The 19,782-nt window shown below is 41.5% G+C and overlaps 6 protein-coding genes across 8 annotated transcripts; 4 read left to right on the plus strand and 2 right to left on the minus strand.

Annotated features, from left to right (window-relative positions):
- Nucleotides 1-567: 567 nt before the first annotated feature.
- Nucleotides 568-1,165, plus strand: LOC133842737 (V-type proton ATPase subunit e 2). Its single transcript, XM_062275949.1, has one exon. It carries the CDS (start codon nucleotides 700-702, stop codon nucleotides 955-957), a length of 258 nt encoding a protein of 85 aa, XP_062131933.1. The 5' UTR covers nucleotides 568-699; the 3' UTR covers nucleotides 958-1,165.
- Nucleotides 1,166-1,319: 154 nt separating this feature from the next.
- On the plus strand, nucleotides 1,320-4,374 carry LOC133842732 (uncharacterized). 2 transcript variants are annotated; one of them, XR_009894429.1, is made up of 2 exons: nucleotides 1,320-3,848; nucleotides 4,024-4,374. XR_009894429.1 is itself a non-coding variant. In XM_062275943.1 (2 exons), exon 1 carries the CDS (start codon nucleotides 2,439-2,441, stop codon nucleotides 3,783-3,785), a length of 1,347 nt encoding a protein of 448 aa, XP_062131927.1. In that variant the 5' UTR covers nucleotides 1,320-2,438; the 3' UTR covers nucleotides 3,786-3,795; nucleotides 4,024-4,374. The 2 variants fall into 2 exon arrangements, 1 of the variants encoding a protein (XP_062131927.1); XM_062275943.1 differs by having other exon boundaries at nucleotides 1,320-3,795.
- A 107-nt stretch (nucleotides 4,375-4,481) lies between these two features.
- LOC133842733 (protein tipE) lies at nucleotides 4,482-8,842 on the plus strand. 2 transcript variants are annotated; one of them, XM_062275944.1, is made up of 5 exons: nucleotides 4,482-5,415; nucleotides 5,758-5,953; nucleotides 6,022-6,195; nucleotides 6,511-6,747; nucleotides 7,285-8,842. In XM_062275944.1, the coding sequence occupies exons 1-5, from the start codon at nucleotides 5,145-5,147 to the stop codon at nucleotides 7,340-7,342; spliced, it is 936 nt and encodes a 311-aa protein (XP_062131928.1). In that variant the 5' UTR covers nucleotides 4,482-5,144; the 3' UTR covers nucleotides 7,343-8,842. The 2 variants fall into 2 exon arrangements, with proteins under 2 accessions (XP_062131928.1, XP_062131929.1); XM_062275945.1 differs by having other exon boundaries at nucleotides 8,328-8,842.
- A 977-nt stretch (nucleotides 8,843-9,819) lies between these two features.
- On the plus strand, nucleotides 9,820-14,188 carry LOC133842728 (uncharacterized). The gene is made up of 8 exons (XM_062275937.1): nucleotides 9,820-10,719; nucleotides 10,786-10,996; nucleotides 11,170-11,254; nucleotides 11,315-11,517; nucleotides 11,575-11,744; nucleotides 12,031-12,325; nucleotides 12,389-12,526; nucleotides 12,585-14,188. Exons 1-8 carry the CDS (start codon nucleotides 10,574-10,576, stop codon nucleotides 12,906-12,908), a joined length of 1,572 nt encoding a protein of 523 aa, XP_062131921.1. The 5' UTR covers nucleotides 9,820-10,573; the 3' UTR covers nucleotides 12,909-14,188.
- LOC133840109 (cilia- and flagella-associated protein 298) lies at nucleotides 13,483-14,692 on the minus strand. The gene is made up of 4 exons (XM_062271770.1): nucleotides 14,318-14,692; nucleotides 13,994-14,263; nucleotides 13,822-13,938; nucleotides 13,483-13,527 (listed from the first exon to the last, which is right to left on the minus strand). Exons 1-4 carry the CDS (start codon nucleotides 14,690-14,692, stop codon nucleotides 13,483-13,485), a joined length of 807 nt encoding a protein of 268 aa, XP_062127754.1.
- A 280-nt stretch (nucleotides 14,693-14,972) lies between these two features.
- LOC133842729 (ero1-like protein) lies at nucleotides 14,973-17,961 on the minus strand. Its single transcript, XM_062275938.1, has 5 exons — nucleotides 17,434-17,961; nucleotides 17,100-17,366; nucleotides 15,891-16,573; nucleotides 15,517-15,825; nucleotides 14,973-15,460 (listed from the first exon to the last, which is right to left on the minus strand). Exons 1-5 carry the CDS (start codon nucleotides 17,584-17,586, stop codon nucleotides 15,409-15,411), a joined length of 1,464 nt encoding a protein of 487 aa, XP_062131922.1. The 5' UTR covers nucleotides 17,587-17,961; the 3' UTR covers nucleotides 14,973-15,408.
- Between the last annotated feature and the right edge of the window lie 1,821 nt (nucleotides 17,962-19,782).

Consider the following 19,782-nt stretch of genomic DNA (forward strand, 5'->3'; position numbering starts at 1 on the left):
GAGACCACAACCGAACGCTAACGTCATTCTCTGCCCTTTTCATTGAGTATTTCAACAGTTTAAAATAACTATTATTATGGTATTGGTGTTTTAACTTGAGTCATTGACAAGAATGCATTTATAAATAATTACACAGCGCAGATGACTTTGAAAGTAACTAAAAACACAAATATATGGATAAAGAAACACATTTGTAGTACAAATTTTGTACATAAAGAAAGTCATAATTAATTTTTTCATTCCATTTAAATTTTGCGCGAATTCGATTGACAGTGTTGCTAATATTTCGATGTGGGTCTATCGATATGCAACAGGAATGCAGAGTGACCAAAAGTAATTAAAAATTTTCGAGTACAAAATAATTACTTTATTAAAACCATTTGGGCCATTGAAATAGAATTATACACGAAATTTAATTCTGTTAAACATAAAAATTATGCAAATAAACCATTTAAAAAATCGCGCCCTTTGCTAGCAAATTTGCTAAAAATACTTTTCGGTATAGTTTATTGTTGTCATGCATTAGTATATTTTGAAATTTCGCACGGTCACATGCTGATACAAACGAAAGTCGGAGAGAAAGAAAGAAAAAACAACCAACAAGTGAATAATAGCATAGCGCTGTCATAAACAATCATTGCTTTGTTTTTAAACAATACATCATACGCACAAATTACAAACTATTAAGACTGCAATAATATGGGAGCCGCCATTCTGCCAATATTGTTCTTCACCTCGCTGTGGGCGGCTGTGGGAATTGCCGGACCAATTTTTACACCAAGGGGGCCGAACCAGAAGCTGATTAAGTGTCTCTTGGTGCTGACGGCGACGTGTTGTTGGCTGTTCTGGCTGTGCTGCTATTTGGCACAAATGAATCCGTTTATCGGACCAAAACTAACCAGATCGGCTATCTACATAATATCCAAGTCTTGGAATAATCCACTAAAGGAAGGCTAATAAAGGAAGGAAGCAACGAGGGAGAATAAGGACGAAGACAATCAATTCTTCCAACTGTATTAATCTCCTACATATGTATAAGCTAATCTCGAAGACCAAATTATTATACCCAAGGCGATGAATTTTTTAATTAGCATAAATTGTTTAAACTAACTTTGTGCATTCCAAGCGCAATAATATAGAAATATATGTATATTTATAATTGTAATCATTGTAATAAGCATGTTGACGACGACGACGTCATCGACGTCACCCACAGGCGACCCTGTCCCAGTGCCAGTCGCAGTCGCACAGTTCCTGTGTCCTGCATTCTCCCGAAACTGGGGCGTGTGACGGCGGAGAGTGAGAGTCAAGTGCACTTGCACCGGAACGGAGCGCGAGAGTCACTGCAAGCTTAATCAATGGATTCCTGCTCGGCAATCACGAAGTTGAAACTGTGGCAGCAGAGGCAGCAAACAGCAGAAACGTGAATGCGCAACTATTGATTTTGTAATAAAAATGCGCGCGCAGCGCTCTGATTTTTGCACAAAAACCGGAGAGCAAGCAGCAGCAGCACATGAGCTAAGAGCTGATGATGTGGTGGACGACAATGTGGCGGCATGTTGTCGGCGGTCAGGATGAAGCCGAGAGGCCGATGCCGAGAGCTCACACACGACAACCGAGAACGAATAGCTGCTGCCTGCTTGGCTGAGTGCTGAGTGCAGCAATTCACATATTCCACACTCGCAGTGCGAAAACTGTGTGCGAAGCCAGAGCAAAGGCCAGCGCCAGTTGCCAGTTGCCAGGAGAAGCCTTGGGCTCTAGAGTGTGTTGTGTGTGTCGTGTGCCTCGGCAAGCAGCAGTAGAAAGCGACAAACTAAACTCGCAGCAAATAGAAAAAGCAATAATTCTATATAGTTTTAGAAAAATAAATATATATATATTGTTAATTGTAACTGTTACGACTTAACATAAGAATTATAAAAAGCTTGTGAAGCCCACATTGCAACCAGATTGTGTTGCAAGTAGTGTGTACGATTGTAGTCATTGTATGTGTGAGTGTGTGTGACACGGGTTAAAGCTAAAAATCAATAGCACACACAAAAAAAAAAAAAAAGTGCTAATAGCCAAAGCCAAGTTGGAGGGCAAGTTGCAAAAACGTGCGCACAGCTTGTGAAACATTTGAAATTACCCAAAAGAAAAGCGAGCGAAATCTCGCGATACGCAAAGTTATATAACGTTTCCTCCGCCTGAGGCGACAGTTTTGCGTGGGCAGCGCGAGCACGAGAAGGAATAGGCGAAAGGAGGAGGAGGAAGAGGAGGAGCGAGCTGAGGGAGTGACACCCCGTCAATCGATAGACTAAACATGATGTGCATCTAATTGGATTACACGCGACGGATTAGCATAGCCCCAAAAAGGCAAAGTAATACAACAACAACAACAACGCAGTCAGTCAGTCAGTCGTCAGTAGCTCAGTCAGTCATCGATTTCGCCACTCAACATGGGGAAGAAGAAGGTGCCTAGCGAGGAGCTAATTGTACCGCCGCAGGACAATCGCATCTGCGGCACCATCTGCATCTGTCAGATGACGTTAGTGCTCAGCTCGGTGGCTCTTGTCTATCTCACCGTTGCCATCTACATGCCTTCCACCAGGGCTTTCAAGAGCGGCATTGATCCCACGCCCGTGATGTGCACGACGACGCGTGCCGTCAACAAGGACAACTGCGAGTGGGGCAGCTGTGGGGAATGGTGTCTGAGCAAAACTTCCGGTGCCTGCATTCAGATCTATGTGAATCTGCGCAGCAATGGCACAAATCTCACCTTCCAGAATTGCACGAACTCGGCGAATAAAACGTGCTACGGCATCGATCAGGATCGGGCGGACAAGGCGCGTTGCATCAACGATGAGTGCAAGAATCTCACCGGCACATTCAACTGCACGGCCGGGCAGTGTTTGAACATTACGGACGCCTTTGAATGCGTCTTCCACAACAGCGATGCGCCGGTGAAGTGTTCGGGACGTCGCGGCAAAATCAATTGCATGGACATTAGCGGTTTGTTCTCGTGCAGTCGTGGAACTTGTCGCAAGATCCGCACACCCTACAACTGTGACCGCCGTTGCGTCGATATTCCGACCCGGAACAAGAATGTTGTGGTCCTCAGCGGTGATAAGGTCTATCTATCACAATGCCAGAATGCCATAAATGCCGAGACCCTGGAGGAAGTGTGGAACGAGTCAAGTGACAATGTAGCCATGACGTCGTGCTATTTCATCAAGAATACCTCGGATCGCGTAGACGCTGTCGATTGCATCAATGGCTCCACGCTCGAACACAATATGCTCAGCGATCTCACCAACTTTACATATCTCAGTCATCTTCATGTATCCGTGGCAACGCCAGTCCCTGAGATTGCCCCTCCGGATGTGGATTTAACCATTTCGAATGAGTCGAAGTTGATGATCAATTTGGAGGGTTGCGTCAATACGCTGATGGATGAGTGCAAGGAGTTCCTGAAGGATTTCGGACGCGATGGCAGCGATCACAATGCCCGTGCCCGTTTCCCCTGCTTCTATTCGCCGTCCAAGAAGGATGTGGTCGTGGCTCGCTTCGATCTGGAGGTCACCTATCGCCAGTTTGTGTTTGCGTCGGTGGTGCCGTCGGTGCTGTTCGTGGTCTCCTGCTCCGTGCTGTTGCTCTGCCAGCGCACCGTCTATGTGGGCGATGATGCCAAGATGCGTTTCAAGGGTTGCGTCGACACGGAGACCATACTGAATAAGAACAACGTCGGCGCGCCCACCAACGGCGACATGGGCGGCGGCGGTGGCGATGAAGTCATGGCCCTATGAGATCCGTCACGTAAGAATACCCAAAAAGCATGTCTACTTAATGTGTGGTCCAACTTTCAGCGGGTAAATGTTTCCCCACTTGACTTGATAGCGCTGTTCCCCGACGCAAAGTGGCTCAATGTAGAGTTAGACAAGTTAAACATAGACTTAGGAGCGACCCCAAACTTCTTAGCAGTCCCTCAACTGTATTTTCCTTTCAGTTACCCCATTAAGAAAGTTCCCTATTTCTTTATTGCAGGCATTCCTCTGCTCCAGGAAGACAGTCCGGTGCATCAAACGGGCGTCTTCGCTTTGCAGTAATGGAGTTGGGCACAGCAACCACTCGCAACACTTTGTAATCCTTCCATCGAACTTCTAACAACGCGACCACACACGAAACAGATAACAGACACTCACAGACACACACACACACACCTGAAACAGCAAGGAGGCGGAGAGGGGAGGAGTAGGCTTGGCTTTGCAAGGACACTCCGGAGCTAACACCACATGCGAGGCACGTGAAATTCTCTAGAGGTTACGACGCAGAGAGATCTGAAGACAATATTAGTATAATTTCGATATTTTTGGATAGGATAGAGGTAGAGGTAGAGAGAGAGACAGAAAGAAAGTAGGGAGACAGTTAAGGAATCAATATATAGAGAATCGAATTAAATGCACTCACTTAAGTAACACCCACTCTACAATCACACACACTGACTCACAGACATACAGAGACACAGCCAGCTGAAGAAGAGGACACACCACACAATGGGAATTAGAATCGGCCCTTAGAAGCAGGCAGATCAATTCAAGCAATGGTCGGAGGGATGCGTGATCAAAACTTAAAAGAAACAACTAAGAAAATCCAGTAAGAACAAAGCTAAAACAAACAACAACAAGTTAACCTTTCAACTAAATTAACTAAAAGTAATCAATACAAAAACCCAAAAACAAAACAAAACCAAAAATACCCCCAAGGTGGTAATTGCAATTTTAAAAAACAAACAAAAAAAGACTTAGACTAATGATAAAACATTTTCGATTTCGGCTAAACGAAACTAAAGTTTAAAATAAAACAAAAAACACGAGTGTGTTAGGCTAATCACAACACACTCAAGTTTTGGACAAGAGAATTAGGTTAAGGCAGACAAAAGAGAGAGATAAAGAGAGAGAAAGAGAGCGATAAGTGCTCTCACCAAAAAAGTTGTTTATTGTTGTAGGCTTAGAGTGCAGCAAAGTTAGCGGTGTTCATTTTTAAGGCTTTTAGTGATACAACCAAAAAGACGCACACACACACACACTTTTACTTTTACACACAAAGAGACACACACATCCAAACACACACACACCCATCACACCAAACAAATACACACTTTGACAATGAAGAAGAGCTCTACGTTAACGACGACGACGTCGATGCCGACAAGTCCAACGCTTTCGGCACAGACGCTCTCCGCCAGCAAGATGAGCTTGAGCAGCAGCAGATCGGGAGCAGCCTCAGCCACAGGATCGATGCGCTCTTCCTGCCACTCCTCGCATGGTCCTGTCCGACCGGGCAGCGGATGCGTCGATGCCATCAAGGCGAAGCGCGAAGAGATCGAGATCGATACCATACTCGAGAAGGCAAAGTTCTACACCTCCGTGTGCCTTGGTAAGTTATCTACACTTATCAAATTGTTCAATCTGAATCATTGATTAAACTCTTAACAAAATAGTTCATGATATTTAATCGTGCAATTAGAAGAAATCCTTTCAATTTTGAACACTCACTAAAGATAATTATCAATTTCGTTTTGTATGTAAGCAAGTGTTGATTTCTTCGCTATGTACAGACACACACCATAGCCTGTGTTGCAACCATTGCTTAACGAAGACACGAACCATTTTATAGCTATCAAACAAATTTCCTCATTCTCTCAAAATACAACGATATCATTGCTTAAAATAAGCATTACTAACATTCAATATCTTGATTTCCACATTTCATTTCCAGGTACGACTGCCATACTGTCAGTGTTCACATTCCTTTTCCTGATACCTTTTGTCGTGGATCCCGCCATCTCAACGATCATTGCCGACTATGATCCGGTGCCGGTGACTTGCGTCGTCATAGATCACATCTATGCCGAAGGCATCAAGAACTGCAGCTGGAGCTCTTGTCGCGAGGGCTGCACCTCATCACTCACAAAGTAAGTGCACGATGGAGAAGCAGCTTTTCCTTCTACTACTTAAATATTGGATATCTTTTCTGTTGTAGGTGCCATCAGTTGTTTGTCAACTACACGCGCATCCCGTTCAGCGAATGGGAGCGCAATCCAAGAGACTTGGAGCGCGTCAACTGGGATGTCAGCTACACAAAGTTTCTCATCAACTCCGAGGGCTGCGGCTATCCGCCCACGACCAATTGCAGCGTCTTTGCCAGACAATATGGGTGAGTCTTTAATCCGCTTTCCAAGCGATATAATCGATGTCTGTCTGATTAGTTATTTTGTGTATTAGTTACCTAACTTAGACCACGATAGGAACATTTCCATTATTCTTCTTTTTCGGTTTGTTTTCGGTTTCTTTCTAAGTTTCATTTTCACTTTTAAAGCTATCCTTATGAACTTTAAAGAAGCTTCTCCATCATCTGTAGAATACCTTCTAAATTAATGATGATGGTTTTAATCTAATTTGTTCTCTTTTGCTGTAGAATTCCTTCCAAGTTAATGACGTTCTTGATCTAATGTCTTGTCTTTTGCTACAGCTTTTCACATATTGGCGAGCCATTCCCCTGCTACTACAGTCGCGCCTATCCGGAGGTGGTCATCGGTCGCTACTCGTGGGAGAACAATCTGTACCATCTGGTGCTATCGCTGATCATACCCAATGTGCTCTTTGCCATCTCGATTGGGGTGCTCAGCTATTGGTATTGCCCCTGCTGCGAAAAGGCGTGCAACAAATCGTCGCGCGTCTATGCTGAAAAGTTTCCAACCAAGGAAGAGTGAGTTTATTTTTATGACCAGCGCTGTGAATGCCAAAACCGCCCGCTCCCCCTCTCTCTCTCTTGCTACCTCTCCTCAAGTCTCGTTTGCATCTATATAGTTTTTGTGTTTTCATCTTGATAATGCAGTCTCCTCCTCCCCCCCTTTCTCCATTGTATTGTAGTAGAATCCACTCTCACACACACACAATCCTACTCAAACACATACACACACACATACACAATCCCACAAATAACTTACGATAATTAACCATTGTGCCTTGTACTGAGATTGTCTACAATAATCGTTTGATTGTAACGTATTATCGTAAATCGTATATCGTATATCGTAAAACTTGTAACTCGTAGCTCATCTATTATTATTGTTGATTGTTAATGTCATGATTATTGGATTGGTCACAAAAACAAAAATTGAGAACTCAATTTGAGTCGCAAATTAACTTGTCTTTAGTTTCACAAGACATTTTCTTTGACCATTGACTTTTCATGCGTTTTTCGTTCTCTTTTCTTCCTCTCTTGTCTTGGATTATTTTTCAGGATCGTTAACTGCATGAAATGTAATACGGAAAAGTCGTTATCCCTGAATGTATTTTGAATTGTATTGAAGCGACAGTGCCTGCAAATTATGCATATACTATATAATACAGAAAGATATTCCTTAGCATAGGTATTCGATGGGATTACCAAGCTCTCTTCTTCTTCTTCTTCGACATTAATTATTAAAGTCACAATCAAAAAATCGCTTAGTACTAAGTACAAATCTTTATCTTGAGCACTTTTCACCACACTCTCCCAAATATACATATATATTTGCCCGTTACTCTTGAAGTGTCCTTAGCAAACAAAATAAAAAATAAAAAAAAACATAAAATGTCGTAAGCGAAATTTCACGCCTTTAACCGATTTCAGCTTAAAGCTGCCATATCGATTAGATTAATCTAGTTAGAGCACAAGTCGGGATCGAATATGACGAAACCCATTTTTGAAATGTCCAAACAGACTTTTCAACAAGCACAATCTGATATTAATTAATGCATTCAAGATTTGATAAGCAACTATTTTAAAGATTATTAACCTTACAAAACTTTAATCTCTCTTTGGTGTATATAACATACTAAATATATACAACATATGAAATTGTGCACTTGTCTGTGGGATAAAACTACTCGTATATAATTTTCACATCACCATCGCTCAGTTCATTTTGTAGTTAAACCTATTCTCATCAACAAAGTTGCAAACTACAAAAAAACATAAAATAAAATAAAAATTCAAAAATTAGAGTTTGCAGCCTTGATATGTTATATACTATAGATTGATTTAATTATCGAAAATATCTAGCATGATTCCGAGTTATATAGCTTTGAGTTTTGCATGTTTTAGTTTATAGATAATGTATACAACATGAATATGTATTACTACTACTTTTGCTTTTAGCCACGTTTAGAACAATACCAAATAAAATATGGCATGTATTTGTATATAAAACATATTCAATATATTGTATTACTTAATGCTGCTTTCCTGTACTCGATTAGTAAAGATTCAAGAACTCTTTGTTCCAATATCAATTCTTTTAGCAAACTTCTGTGTCACAGTGACGAAGATGATGAAATGGAATACTAGCAAAAACAAATTAGTTAAACGCTCTTTATAACAAATAGCAATTTACTACTGTAGTCTGTACCAAATACACACACACCCACACTCACACAATCACACCAAAGTATACACAACATAGCTTAATAATACTTAATAATAATATTTAAAAGCCATCTGCCATTACTATATAGGACATTGTACTTATAGCGGAGCATTGAGATTGACCATTTTCCAATCAAACGTATACAACAAATTTGTTACAACTAATTCTAATTATTATTATTCTGATTATTATTATTACTTATGACATCATTGAGATTTTTGCTATCCATATTATTATGCTACTATACTTACTATAAATATATAGAACTACATACATAGAACTTGAGTTACCACGTAAAAAGCTTTTGTTCTTTATGACTTTTGCTCGCTTTTAACAATAATACAATACAAATAAAAAAACAAAAATGAGACACGATTCGACTCGATTCGATGCTCCGCAATTGCCCACATTATAGATAAATATAGAGAGAGCATTATGAAAGTATAAAATGAAAATTCCTCGACCTTTCCACACATAATACTGATACAACCAAATAATGCTTGTTTTCAAAAAATTGTGATAGTAGTCATAAACAAAATATTAAGTAATGAAATCAAACAAAATTATATAAAATCTAGACATACAATGAACACGGAAGCGACAAAAAAAGAAAACCGCATCTGCGGATCAGAGAGATATATATATAGTATACAAAATAGTTAGCAAAACCGATTCGTATAAAACCGCATAACTCTCTGATCCGTAGGTCAAAGAACTCGAAAACTTTTGAAAACCACAACAAAGCAGAACCAAGAATTAATATAAAAACTACAAAAAAAAAACCAACACAAAATAAAAATTGGAAACCAATGAAAATATTGAAAATAATATTCACTAAAATACGAAAAAAATACACTTTGCGACATTTTCGAAATAGTTTTAAAAATCTTATGTAAAAAATGAACATTTAATGGATTAAACATAACAAGTATATACATAAAATATATGCCACATTTACACAGATATCTATCCCGATATATGGGTTATACATATGTATATATGTAGTAGATATTTGTGTAAATAGGGCATATATAGCTTAATAGCAGAACCGATATAACGCACGTTGCTTATGAGAATTTTTTTAAATCATACAAACCAACAACAAAATATTTGAATGCAAAAATGATTAAAACATTTTTTACTTAACGTGTCTTTATCAATAAACAAATTTAACAAGCTAACGGCCTAATTAATAATAAACAATTACACTAAAAAAAAAAAAAAAAAAAAAAAGAAAGCAAAAGAGAAAAACAAATTGAGAGTTGTCTTGTATTTTCATTTGAATGGGAGAAGGAAAAGCTCTGCTGCTGCTCTCCCGCTCACTCAATCGCGTTCTCTCTCACTCTCTCACAGCGCAGGCGTGGAGAGCGAGAGAGGGGGAGTGGAGTGCAAGTGGGAGTGAGAGCGATAACAATTTGTTGAGCCAGCCAGCTCCCCAAAAACAAAGCTGAACCAAAAAGAAAAAGAAAACCAACGCGTTGGGGTTTGTTTTGGGTTTTGGCTTTGGGCCATTTTTACTTTCGCTTTCTCGGAAAGTAAAAGTGCGCAGTGCAGAGAAATTCAATTCGAATCCTTCTGACCGACCGAGCGTCCAGCCCTGGGATCTAAAGGAGTCGAGTCGAGTCAGTTAGTCAGTATCGTTCCAGCACGCACAGGAGGCGGACGTGACGTTTTTGCAGTCGTCAGTCGAAGTCACCATCGAAGTCGCAGTTGACAAAATCCCCCCGAAATCATCAACGCATCGATAAGGCCTATCAAGACCACCTGGACATCTTCCGCACCCGCAACCAAATCCAAAACTAACTCTCATCCATAAAACATGCGACACCTGGCGATTGACAACAGTCGTGGAGGCAACTGAAGCAAACTCAAACAGTTGACACAAATATAGAACAAACACAGCCGAACTCGTACCCCCAAAAAGCAACCCCAAGGAGCAGCCCTTCTCCCCGCCGTCGCCTAAGCAAACAAACGAACGCAATCACCTTGAAAACGGGCGTTGGGTGAAAGGACAACAACAGAGGACAGAGAACGGAGAACAGAGGAGAAGTCTGTGCCGTGCCGTGTGCTGTGTGTGGGGGAATCAACAAGTCGTAAATCAGCGTAGTTCCGCATCCCGCAATGGCTCGACGCAAGGACAAGCCGCGTTTGATACCCGAGCAGGACAAGCGCATCTGTCGTGCCATTTGCCTGTGCCAGCTGACCATGGTGCTGTCCTGCGTGTCCATTGTCTACCTCAGCGTGGCCATCTACTCGCCGTCCCTCAAGTAAGTCTCGACCAATTTAGTCCCGTCTCAGAGCTAAATGAACTCCTCCCTTGTGTTTGTTTGCAGAGCCTTCAAGTCCGGCTTTGAGCTGGATCCGGTGATGTGTCAAACTGTGGACCGTCAGATGCCCAACAATTGTCCTTGGGCTTCGTGTGGCGAATGGTGCTTGACGCGCACCAGCGGCTTCTGTCCCCAAATCCATTCGGTGGTGCGTCGCAATGGCACTGACATTCAGCTCAACAACTGCACCCGGGTGACCAACACCTCTTGTGCCATGGTAAGCGACATCTTGTTAACCCCCAAACCCCTTACGCATCTCCACACACAGCGACGTCATCTCGAGTGAGTCACATTTCTTAATGTGCCACAAATATTTCGAGCTGGCGTCAGCCAACTTTACGATCATTGACTTGCCATCATTATTATTACACTTCCTTACCCCACCCACAGATTGACCTGAATCGCCTCAACAAGTTCAACTGCAACAATGGCACCGTCTGCAACAACATTCGCGGTGTCTTCAACTGCTCCAATGGTAAGTTATGCACTTCTATAATCAGTTGATTAACTCACATTAAATTCTTTCATTTCTTAGGTCACTGCAAGAACATGTCCGAGTTCTTTTTGTGCCACCACAAACCCGATGGTCCGACGATAAATTCAGCCAAGGACAACACGAAGCTGAACGGGTTCTTTGAGTGCCACGGAGTGCACTGCACCAAGATCCGACGTCCCTTCAGCTGTGATCGCTACTGCTCCCGCATCACCACAGCTAACATCAACACACTCATCATGCATGTAAGCTAAGGTCTTCTGTAATCTTGCTCTATTTAATCCTAATCATGCTGTTTGCAGGAGGACAATGTGATTGCTGCCGACTGCGAGAACGCGGTGGCTTTCAATGAGGCACGTGGCAAGGAGCATGGCGTGCGCATTGAGCCCACGGAGTTCTGGAAGGAGGACGACGGCAATCTCTTGACCAACTGCGCCACAGTCACTGTGAGCAAAACCGACAATCGCATCACGTAAGTGTGAACAATTAACAACGCAGTTTGACACCAAGTATTTAGGATGTTTGAGAGTCTTTAAAGTTTGTTGGAATGTGGGTAACAGACTGAAGTATATAGATATTGATTCCTTCCCCATCAATGTGGAATTTGGGTAAAAGACTGAAGAAACTAGGAAGTAGATATTGATTCCCCAACAGCTACCTAGGGATTACATTCGCGTCTTAATCTTTACTAGATCAATTACAGGGTCTCAGACAGTCGAGAGAAACAACTGTTTTACTTGTTAATCTTCTCTTTGCAGCGCCACAGATTGTCTGAATGGCACCTTGCTGGAGCATGACACATTGCCCGCTCCATTCATGAACTTTACACAGTTCTGGGCCATCTATGACAACAGCACACGCTCCGTGGATCCCGAGCAAAAGTTTCTGCCCAACCAGGCCAACCTCACCATATACGGCTGGAAGAAGCTGTTCATCAATCTCGAGGGTTGTGTCAATACACTGCGCGGCGAGTGCAAGGACTTTGTGGCACGCTATGGCAGCGATGGCGACAACAACACCGCCCAGTCACGCTACCAATGCTACTACAATAAGGTAAGATGAGTTAACCACAGTCAAGTGTATCAGATTACAATTGAATGTTCTGCTTTTTTCCAGGATACCAATGTGGAATTTGTGGTCGCACGCTACGATCTGGATAAAGTGTATCGCGAGCTGCTCGTCTCGTTGATTGTACCCATTGTGCTATTTGTGGTTTCATCCATATCGTTGTGCGTCATCACCAAGTCTGTTAAGGTGAGTTGTAGTTGGTTTTCTTCAGCTCACTCCGGACTAATCTCTTGGCTGATTTTAGGTGGGTGACGATGCCAAAATGCGTTGTGTCTGCGCCGGAGATGATTCCGATGATGATGTGTTTGGCAATGTCAGCTCAAAGCAGCAGCCAGATAATATCTACGATACGGACGACGATGTCGTTGACTTGGAGCAGCAATCAGTGGCAGCGGGTGGGATAGATCCAATGCCGGATACACATGAAATGGTTGGCAGCACCAAATCGTTAATACCGCTGAGTCCAGCAGGAGATTCGGGCACAAGTGAGCAGCATTTTGTGCAGGACGAGGAGGATGAGAAGGCGGTCAAGTGTGATGTGCCAGAGAAGCCGCTGGTCATACTATAATAGGTGGGACTTTATATACTAGGGAACTGACTCTATCAATCTTTATGGACCTGTGCATTGTACAATGGGAACTGAATTTAATTTCTACTCAGCGCTGTTTACCTCCGCATTTATACAATGGATCTACAGATACAGATAACAGATACTATACAGTATATATTTAGAGAGCAACGACACCAAGTTTCATTATTATTCTTAGCTCACATCTGCTTTCACTTTCCCAAATAGTGGTACATATACATACATACATATACATATATTTTTAGACCTTAGTCAATGTAACTCTCAAGAGCTTTATTAACCAAAAATGATCACATATAGACAAATAGGCGACGACGATATCTGGTTCAGTAGCTGTGCCTTTTGCATTGCAGATGAGTTTGCATTTACACCAAGAATTTAACTACACCCAAGAACCAACGATAATCTCACCTGGAACTCGATGGTCCCAGCTGCTGAACTAGATAGCGAGTACGACTTGCCCAAGGGAAACTGCACCAAACAATTTGGGCAAAAGCATTTACTAGACAAATCAAATCAAGACGAGAAGAGAGAAGATCAACCAAAAATCCCATCACTTCACATGACACAACTCTGCCTTGATCGTTCGATTTAGTAGCTATGCAATATACAAAAGGATACTGGATTTAGTTTAGTTGATCTATGCAAATATATACCCATAAAATACCTTTATATACTACTATATATACATATACTATATAGAGAAATCACGGTGAAAACGGGTCAGGTCGGAAAACACCTCATAGCAAGCTTCACTTTCTACACTATGAATCTGTTTATAGATATAGTTCATATGCATACATATATAACGTATAAAAATATTATATACTTATTATATACACGTATGTAAGACCCAATATATAACGAATAAAGCATTTGGCATCTCACTTACCTTGAGCTCCTCCTGGCGACGATATTCAGCTGCCATCATTTGGCGACGGAACTGCTCGGTCATCACCTGCTCACGTCCTGGCGGACCTTCGCCCAACTGATTCAGCTTGACAACCACCTAAAAGAATAAACATCTGTACAACAGACTTCTATTTCAAGTGTTAGCAACTCACTTTAGTCTTGTCGTTGTTGCCTAGATACTCGCTTAGCTGCTTGCCGGGCAAGACTTGACGACCGGCAAACCAGAGTTGCGCCTTTGAGGGTTCAATGACCTCCTTGGATGCCTGAGTGCCGCTCAAATCCTCCATGTTAACGAACTCCATCTGAATGGTGTCGTGTGGCGGCAACTTCATGGGGTAAACAATGGTCACAGCGCCACGCAAAATGTTGATCGCCTCTTCCACGATTTTAAGTGTAAGAATGGACGATGTCTTGACCAGTTTCTGTGGTGGAATTAAGATTAAGATTAAGAATAATAGTTGAGCTACACTTAATACCTTGTCAACCATGGCTTTGGCATCGGCCATAGCTTTGGTCAGCACTTTGCGCATGGCTTCGTTGGGCTGCTGCCCGTTGCGGCGGCACAGCGGATCCTTGTTAAAAGTAAAGCCGCCCATGGGGATGCATCTGTCGGCGAAGGAATCCTTCAGCTTGAGCTCCTCGATTTGATCGTCGTTGAGACCAATCATTTCTGCCGGCAACATGGTGCCATGATCGGCCAACTCTTCAATCTCCATGCACAAACGTTGAATTTTCAAGCGTCCATTGAACACGGAGATAAGCTCGCGAATAACGGTATCCGTGGCTGTGTTCACACTGGTTTCGTACAGAAAGAGGCTTTCATCGCCACGTTTCACATTCAAAATAACCATTTTGTTGAAAGTTGAAAAGTGCAAAAATCCTTGCTTGAATTCCGTGTGTTGTTGAGTTCGAATTTGTTTGCCAACTTCAAATTGACTGGCTTTGAAAACTCAGGTTGCTATGCGGCACAAGTGTAAATAATTATAAAGATTTATCGTTATCGAAACGTCTTTTGGCTATCAGCGATGCCACCCTTAAGTTGTCATGGCAACGCTGTTTGATCAATCAACTCAACCGGTTGAAAACGGATAATCGGTTAACAGCTGTGAACGGTTATAAGTACAATTTAAATTAAAACGATCGCCGCATATTATTAAATGTATTGCACAACACTTTTTCATTTGCTTAATTCCTAATTATTAATTAGGCTATTACACACACAATAAATAGTTCTAAGCTAGCTTACAATAATAAAAATACACCTGTGTAGCGCATAGTGGGTAAAGTAAAGTACAAGTAGCCTACAATTACATATATGAATAATTTTTAATGCATTCCCAATTTATGTACAATAATGCAGCTCGACATGGTTAGTTAGCCTCTGGCTTCTGTAATTGGAGGGCAACCGGAAATAAGATCCATTTTGTGATAATGTCCACAGTTGTATGTGCGTTTAACAGCTAACTTGAGAGACAGAGAGATGCTTGAGCAATTGCGCAACGTTGCTCGATTGATGGGATTATCAGGACTCGGCCCCTATTCTATCAGGTGCCTATCTACTGTCGGGCTATCTGAGCACACGCCGGAAGTTTTCCATTTCGTAAATACTGTTTGACAATCTGAAAAGCACAATAATTTAGACATGAATTCAAATGGTTTGCCAAGTGAAACTTACCTGCCAAAGGCGTTGAAGAGCGCAACGATTTCTGTTCGCGATAGCCTAAAGATAGGATCCGCCTCAATATGCGGCTTATCCCATATCCCGCTTTCCGTTGCCAAATTCAGCTTTTCCGAGTACAGTATTTTCAGTGCTGTGCCCAGACCTTGCGTCTGCAGTTTTCCCCACAGTTTGCACTTGTCGCAGCCAACACAATCCATGATTCTGGATATATTCCTAAACTTTTCCTTGTAGTCATGCTTGAACTTGATCGAGGCAATGCCGCTGCTAAACAGCGCATTCTCATTGAAGTGCGATTGAAATGATCTGTTCAAAATGAGGGGCGTTAACATTAGAAACAGTTGATTACACAGTTTTTATTTGCTACTCACTCTATGACCGATAGCATATCGTGCATGGCCAGTTTGACCTCCTCATCCTCCTCGGCAATGCCCGTGTAGTAATCCTCGCGTCGCAAATACGGCGCTGCCTTGGCCAATGCTCTCAGCTCAACCAGATAAATGAAGTATAGATTGCGTAGCCAATGCGGTCCTTCGCCGCTTGTTGTCTCGGGACTGAAGCGTTGCTTAAACTCCTTTACATTTGGTCCCCAAACTCCTTGTGGATCCAGAAAGTCCTTCGACTCAGACAACAAATACTTGGAGCACAAATGAATGTTTATGCTCGAATGCAAGCCCGAAATGATGCGATAGAAAGCACGCTGTTCCAAGCACACGTCACGCAAATCCATATGGGGCATATAACTGGAGAATTTGTTGGCCGTGTCAATGTTGCCACCGAAGCAGTTTTCCAAATAGATGCTCTTCCAAATGCGATGCGCCGAATCTCCCCGATATCCCGTATAGCGTTCAGGATTAAGCAATAGATCGACATATTGTGCTCCAGCATCGTGATCATCTACAATGCAGAAATCTTCCTCGGCTTCGTCGTGTTTGGCCCACAATTCGAACTCCTTGTGCGCCTGATCGCTGATGCTGGTGTCGAGGAAACCCAAGGCACTGTCAAAGTCCTCGACTTCGGAGCAACTTCTGTCCACTTGCGCCTCTTTTGTGTACTGAAAAATGAGAACGAGTTAAGGAAATCGGTCAATAAGCACTTCGACCACAGCTGTGTAAATCTTCAAGAACATTGTAAGTAGGTATTCGACATTAAGTAAGACAATGAGCAAACAATTACGATTTAAGTAGATTGAAACAATGCAAACAAACTACAATTGTTTAAATAGGGGCGTGTTGTGTGTGCTGTGTTTAGAGCGTGTGCAATGAAATCTTGGCCACGTCAGCTCAGCTCTGCTCAGCCCGTATAACTCCACTCGATCCACAAGAAGATTGGCCATCGTGATTGCCACATTGCAGACACGTTCACGGTTCCCCATTCACAAGAGTGCGACAGATAGCGTTACTATTTATGGCGTCAGCTTCAAGATAATTATAAATCGTATAATGGTATTTGTGAACGGTGTGCTTGTATTGCAAATCAATTAATTCGAATTTCCGCGCGCATAACAAACTGATAAAAGCCAACAGACAGATAGTGCAGCAAATATATAGGCGATAAATACACCACAACACTTCACTCACCTTGAACGATGCCGTCTTGTCCCTGTGCTCGCCCTTCTCCTTGATGCCCTGGGGTATGGCTTGCTCCTCACAGTTCTCCACCTGACAGAATCGCATGGCACAGCGACTGTCATCTGGCCAAAAGGGACAATCCTGCTTTAGATTCACCTTGTAGAATCGAAAGAAATTCTTCACCAATAAGCTCTGCAGCCGCGGATAGACCTTCATGTTGTTAAAGTGATCCACGGTGTCCACATCACAGCTGCAGTCATTAATCGAGCCTTCCAGCTGTGTGTAATAAGAGTTTTGTTGTTGTTGGTTTTATTGCTAACTTTGATTCGCTTTCTCCACTCACCTCGCAGAAGCAATTCTTGTTTGTCTCCGCCTCATCGAGTGCCGCAAAGTAGCCGCGCGTGAAATCGGTCCAATATAACAAGACGAGCAGCAAAGCCAACGCCAATCCGCTGGCAGTTAAAAGATTGCGCCGCACTTTTCGTTGTGTCGTCATCTTGTCTGTTTGTTGTGGGCGTTTCGTCTTCTTCTACCTCTGCCCTGCGTGTACTAGTTTATTGTTCGCCTCGGAGCAGACAACTAATTCTCACTGATTTCACCAGCTAATTCGTTTTACAAGCCAGAGTCCAGGTATTTATGTACCGCACATTGTTTGTTTCAGTCGCAGCTGATATTGGACACGTACGTAAATATCGATAGGTGTGTATTATTGTGGTACGTGGAAGTATCGATGCTTCGATGCCATTGATGTGTTATCAGCGACGGGGTTGCCACATCAGAGGAATTAGGATCAAAATCGGTTACATTCAAATTACATCTATTAGGAATGACAATGAAAATTTTGGTTGCCAATGAAACTGATTATTTTAATTTATTTACTACATTTTTAACAATGTCACCATTTATTTATTTATTTGCAATAGTAAAGAATTAGTTTTGGCGAGCGTTACAAATCCATCATCTGCGTTACTTTAATATATTATTTCACGCTTTAAAGAAATTATTATTTGTTTTTTTTTTTACTTTAATATATTATTTCACGCTTTAAAGAAATTGTTTTTTTTTTTTTTTTTAATTAAGATTAGACATAGATTTTGACTGTTTAATTTTCAGCTTGTTTTAGAATTAGATTGAACTGTTTATATTGGAAATATTTAATAGTGTAATGTGTGGTCAAATTTAATGTCAGTGGAATAACTTTATTTGTTCTAAATATTTACTAAAACTTAGTAATCTTGATTGAAAGCAACAATATGATTGGAAGGAGTATTTATATTCAAGTAATAGTATTTGATAATACTGATAATGCGAAATTTTGACATTTGATACTTTTATATCATTTGACTTCTTGTGTTTGATTTGAAATTCCAATAGGTTTGAATTGTCTGAAATTGATTGCTAAATATATGGTAATATTGTTGTTGGTTTCTTGTTGTGCTGTTAATTAATTACCTCAAATATTGATTTCATCAATCCATTCTTCGATATTGAATGCATCTTTTGTTCCCATGACAAACCCTCAGCCCTTACAATTTACATGATCTTCGATATGCAAATTGAACTCTTGCCCAGATTTCGGTCTGTCCCAAAAACAGATCAGCCACACCAGGGGGTGAATCGCTTATGACGCTTCGATGACACAAAGGGGATGAGGGCAGGCGGGTAAAATGATTAAGCATAATCGCCTCGAGCATTCTATTGAATTGACTGAGAGCAATCGATGTAACCACAATAGAAAAGAAAATGTAAGAAAATAACATATGAAGTTTAAGAATTTATGAGGTAGATAAAGATATTTCAATCATTCTTAAGTTGCAATAATTTTAAATATTTTTAATAATTTTAGTGAATTAAATATTGTTATACAATTCTTTTTAAATTTGTTGTAATTTTATATTAATTCGTCCATATTATGCTATTCCAATTTCTTTGGAGTCGACTTAATTTAGTATATTATATTATAGTCTTCATTAATATTGTCCCCAAGTCAATCATAGTTATAGAATTCACTCAGCTGCCTATTCATTTAGTATTCAGCTCAAGGTGCATTCAAATTCTCTAAAGTTCTCACGAAAAAGTGAAAATCGGCAACGGGATGAGCAAACGGTATAAAAAAAAGAGGAAAAATCAGCTAAAAAAAACGCGTACATCGGGAAAGGGTTTGATCAATTTTTTTTAAATAGGACGATTAATGTATAAAAAACGCAGACACAAAACATACATGTGGCCAAAGGACAGGGACAGGGCGACCCTTGGCATTGTTTGAATTGAAAAGGAATCATCGTGGACGGCGGCTCAGTCTCGGGCTCAGCTTCGTCGAGTGATTTGCATACGATGACGATGACGACGACGCCGAGGACGAGGACGAGGACGAGATCCTGTTGGCGAAACCACCACCACACGACACCACCACACAGGCAGCCTTATCTATTTGCCTTTGCCCAGGGGCCAGGGATCAAGTTCAGGTATAAAATGCTCACACGCAACGCTTAGAATGATAAATAAGTTTTTTTCTCGATTTTTTTTTTTTAAGTTTTTTCACTTTTTTTTACCACTTTCAATTTTTTTTTTTGCTTTGCAGCGTTTTATTCAAATTTCCTTGATCGAGCGCGTCGTGTGAAGATGTTTCGCTGGAAAGGGCAAAGATGCGTTTGTGTCTGTGTCTGTGACTGAAGCTGAGACTGAGACTGAG

Source organism: Drosophila sulfurigaster, chromosome 3 (assembly GCF_023558435.1).
Source record: "Drosophila sulfurigaster albostrigata strain 15112-1811.04 chromosome 3, ASM2355843v2, whole genome shotgun sequence".
NCBI lineage: Eukaryota > Metazoa > Arthropoda > Insecta > Diptera > Drosophilidae > Drosophila > Drosophila sulfurigaster.

Bases quoted from the DNA above. Each gene is read 5' to 3' on its own strand.
- LOC133842729 (XM_062275938.1), bottom strand. From the start codon at position 17,586: ATGACGACACAACGAAAAGTGCGGCGCAATCTTTTAACTGCCAGCGGA. The intron at 17,367-17,433 runs GTGAGTGGAGAA...TATTACACACAG, and splicing joins ACAAGAATTGCTTCTGCGAG to CTGGAAGGCTCGATTAATGA. The intron at 15,461-15,516 runs GTAAGTTTCACT...TGTGCTTTTCAG, and splicing joins CTCTTCAACGCCTTTGGCAG to ATTGTCAAACAGTATTTACG.
- LOC133840109 (XM_062271770.1), bottom strand. From the start codon at position 14,692: ATGGTTATTTTGAATGTGAAACGTGGCGATGAAAGCCTCTTTCTGTAC. The intron at 14,264-14,317 runs GTATTAAGTGTA...ATTCCACCACAG, and splicing joins CCAAAGCCATGGTTGACAAG to AAACTGGTCAAGACATCGTC. The intron at 13,528-13,821 runs GTAAGTGAGATG...TATATTGCATAG, and splicing joins GTCGCCAGGAGGAGCTCAAG to CTACTAAATCGAACGATCAA.
- LOC133842732 (XM_062275943.1), top strand. From the start codon at position 2,439: ATGGGGAAGAAGAAGGTGCCTAGCGAGGAGCTAATTGTACCGCCGCAG.
- LOC133842728 (XM_062275937.1), top strand. From the start codon at position 10,574: ATGGCTCGACGCAAGGACAAGCCGCGTTTGATACCCGAGCAGGACAAG. The intron at 10,720-10,785 runs GTAAGTCTCGAC...GTTTGTTTGCAG, and splicing joins ATCTACTCGCCGTCCCTCAA to AGCCTTCAAGTCCGGCTTTG. The intron at 11,255-11,314 runs GTAAGTTATGCA...TTCATTTCTTAG, and splicing joins TGTCTTCAACTGCTCCAATG to GTCACTGCAAGAACATGTCC.
- LOC133842733 (XM_062275944.1), top strand. From the start codon at position 5,145: ATGAAGAAGAGCTCTACGTTAACGACGACGACGTCGATGCCGACAAGT. The intron at 5,416-5,757 runs GTAAGTTATCTA...TTTCATTTCCAG, and splicing joins CTACACCTCCGTGTGCCTTG to GTACGACTGCCATACTGTCA. The intron at 5,954-6,021 runs GTAAGTGCACGA...TTTCTGTTGTAG, and splicing joins TGCACCTCATCACTCACAAA to GTGCCATCAGTTGTTTGTCA.
- LOC133842737 (XM_062275949.1), top strand. From the start codon at position 700: ATGGGAGCCGCCATTCTGCCAATATTGTTCTTCACCTCGCTGTGGGCG.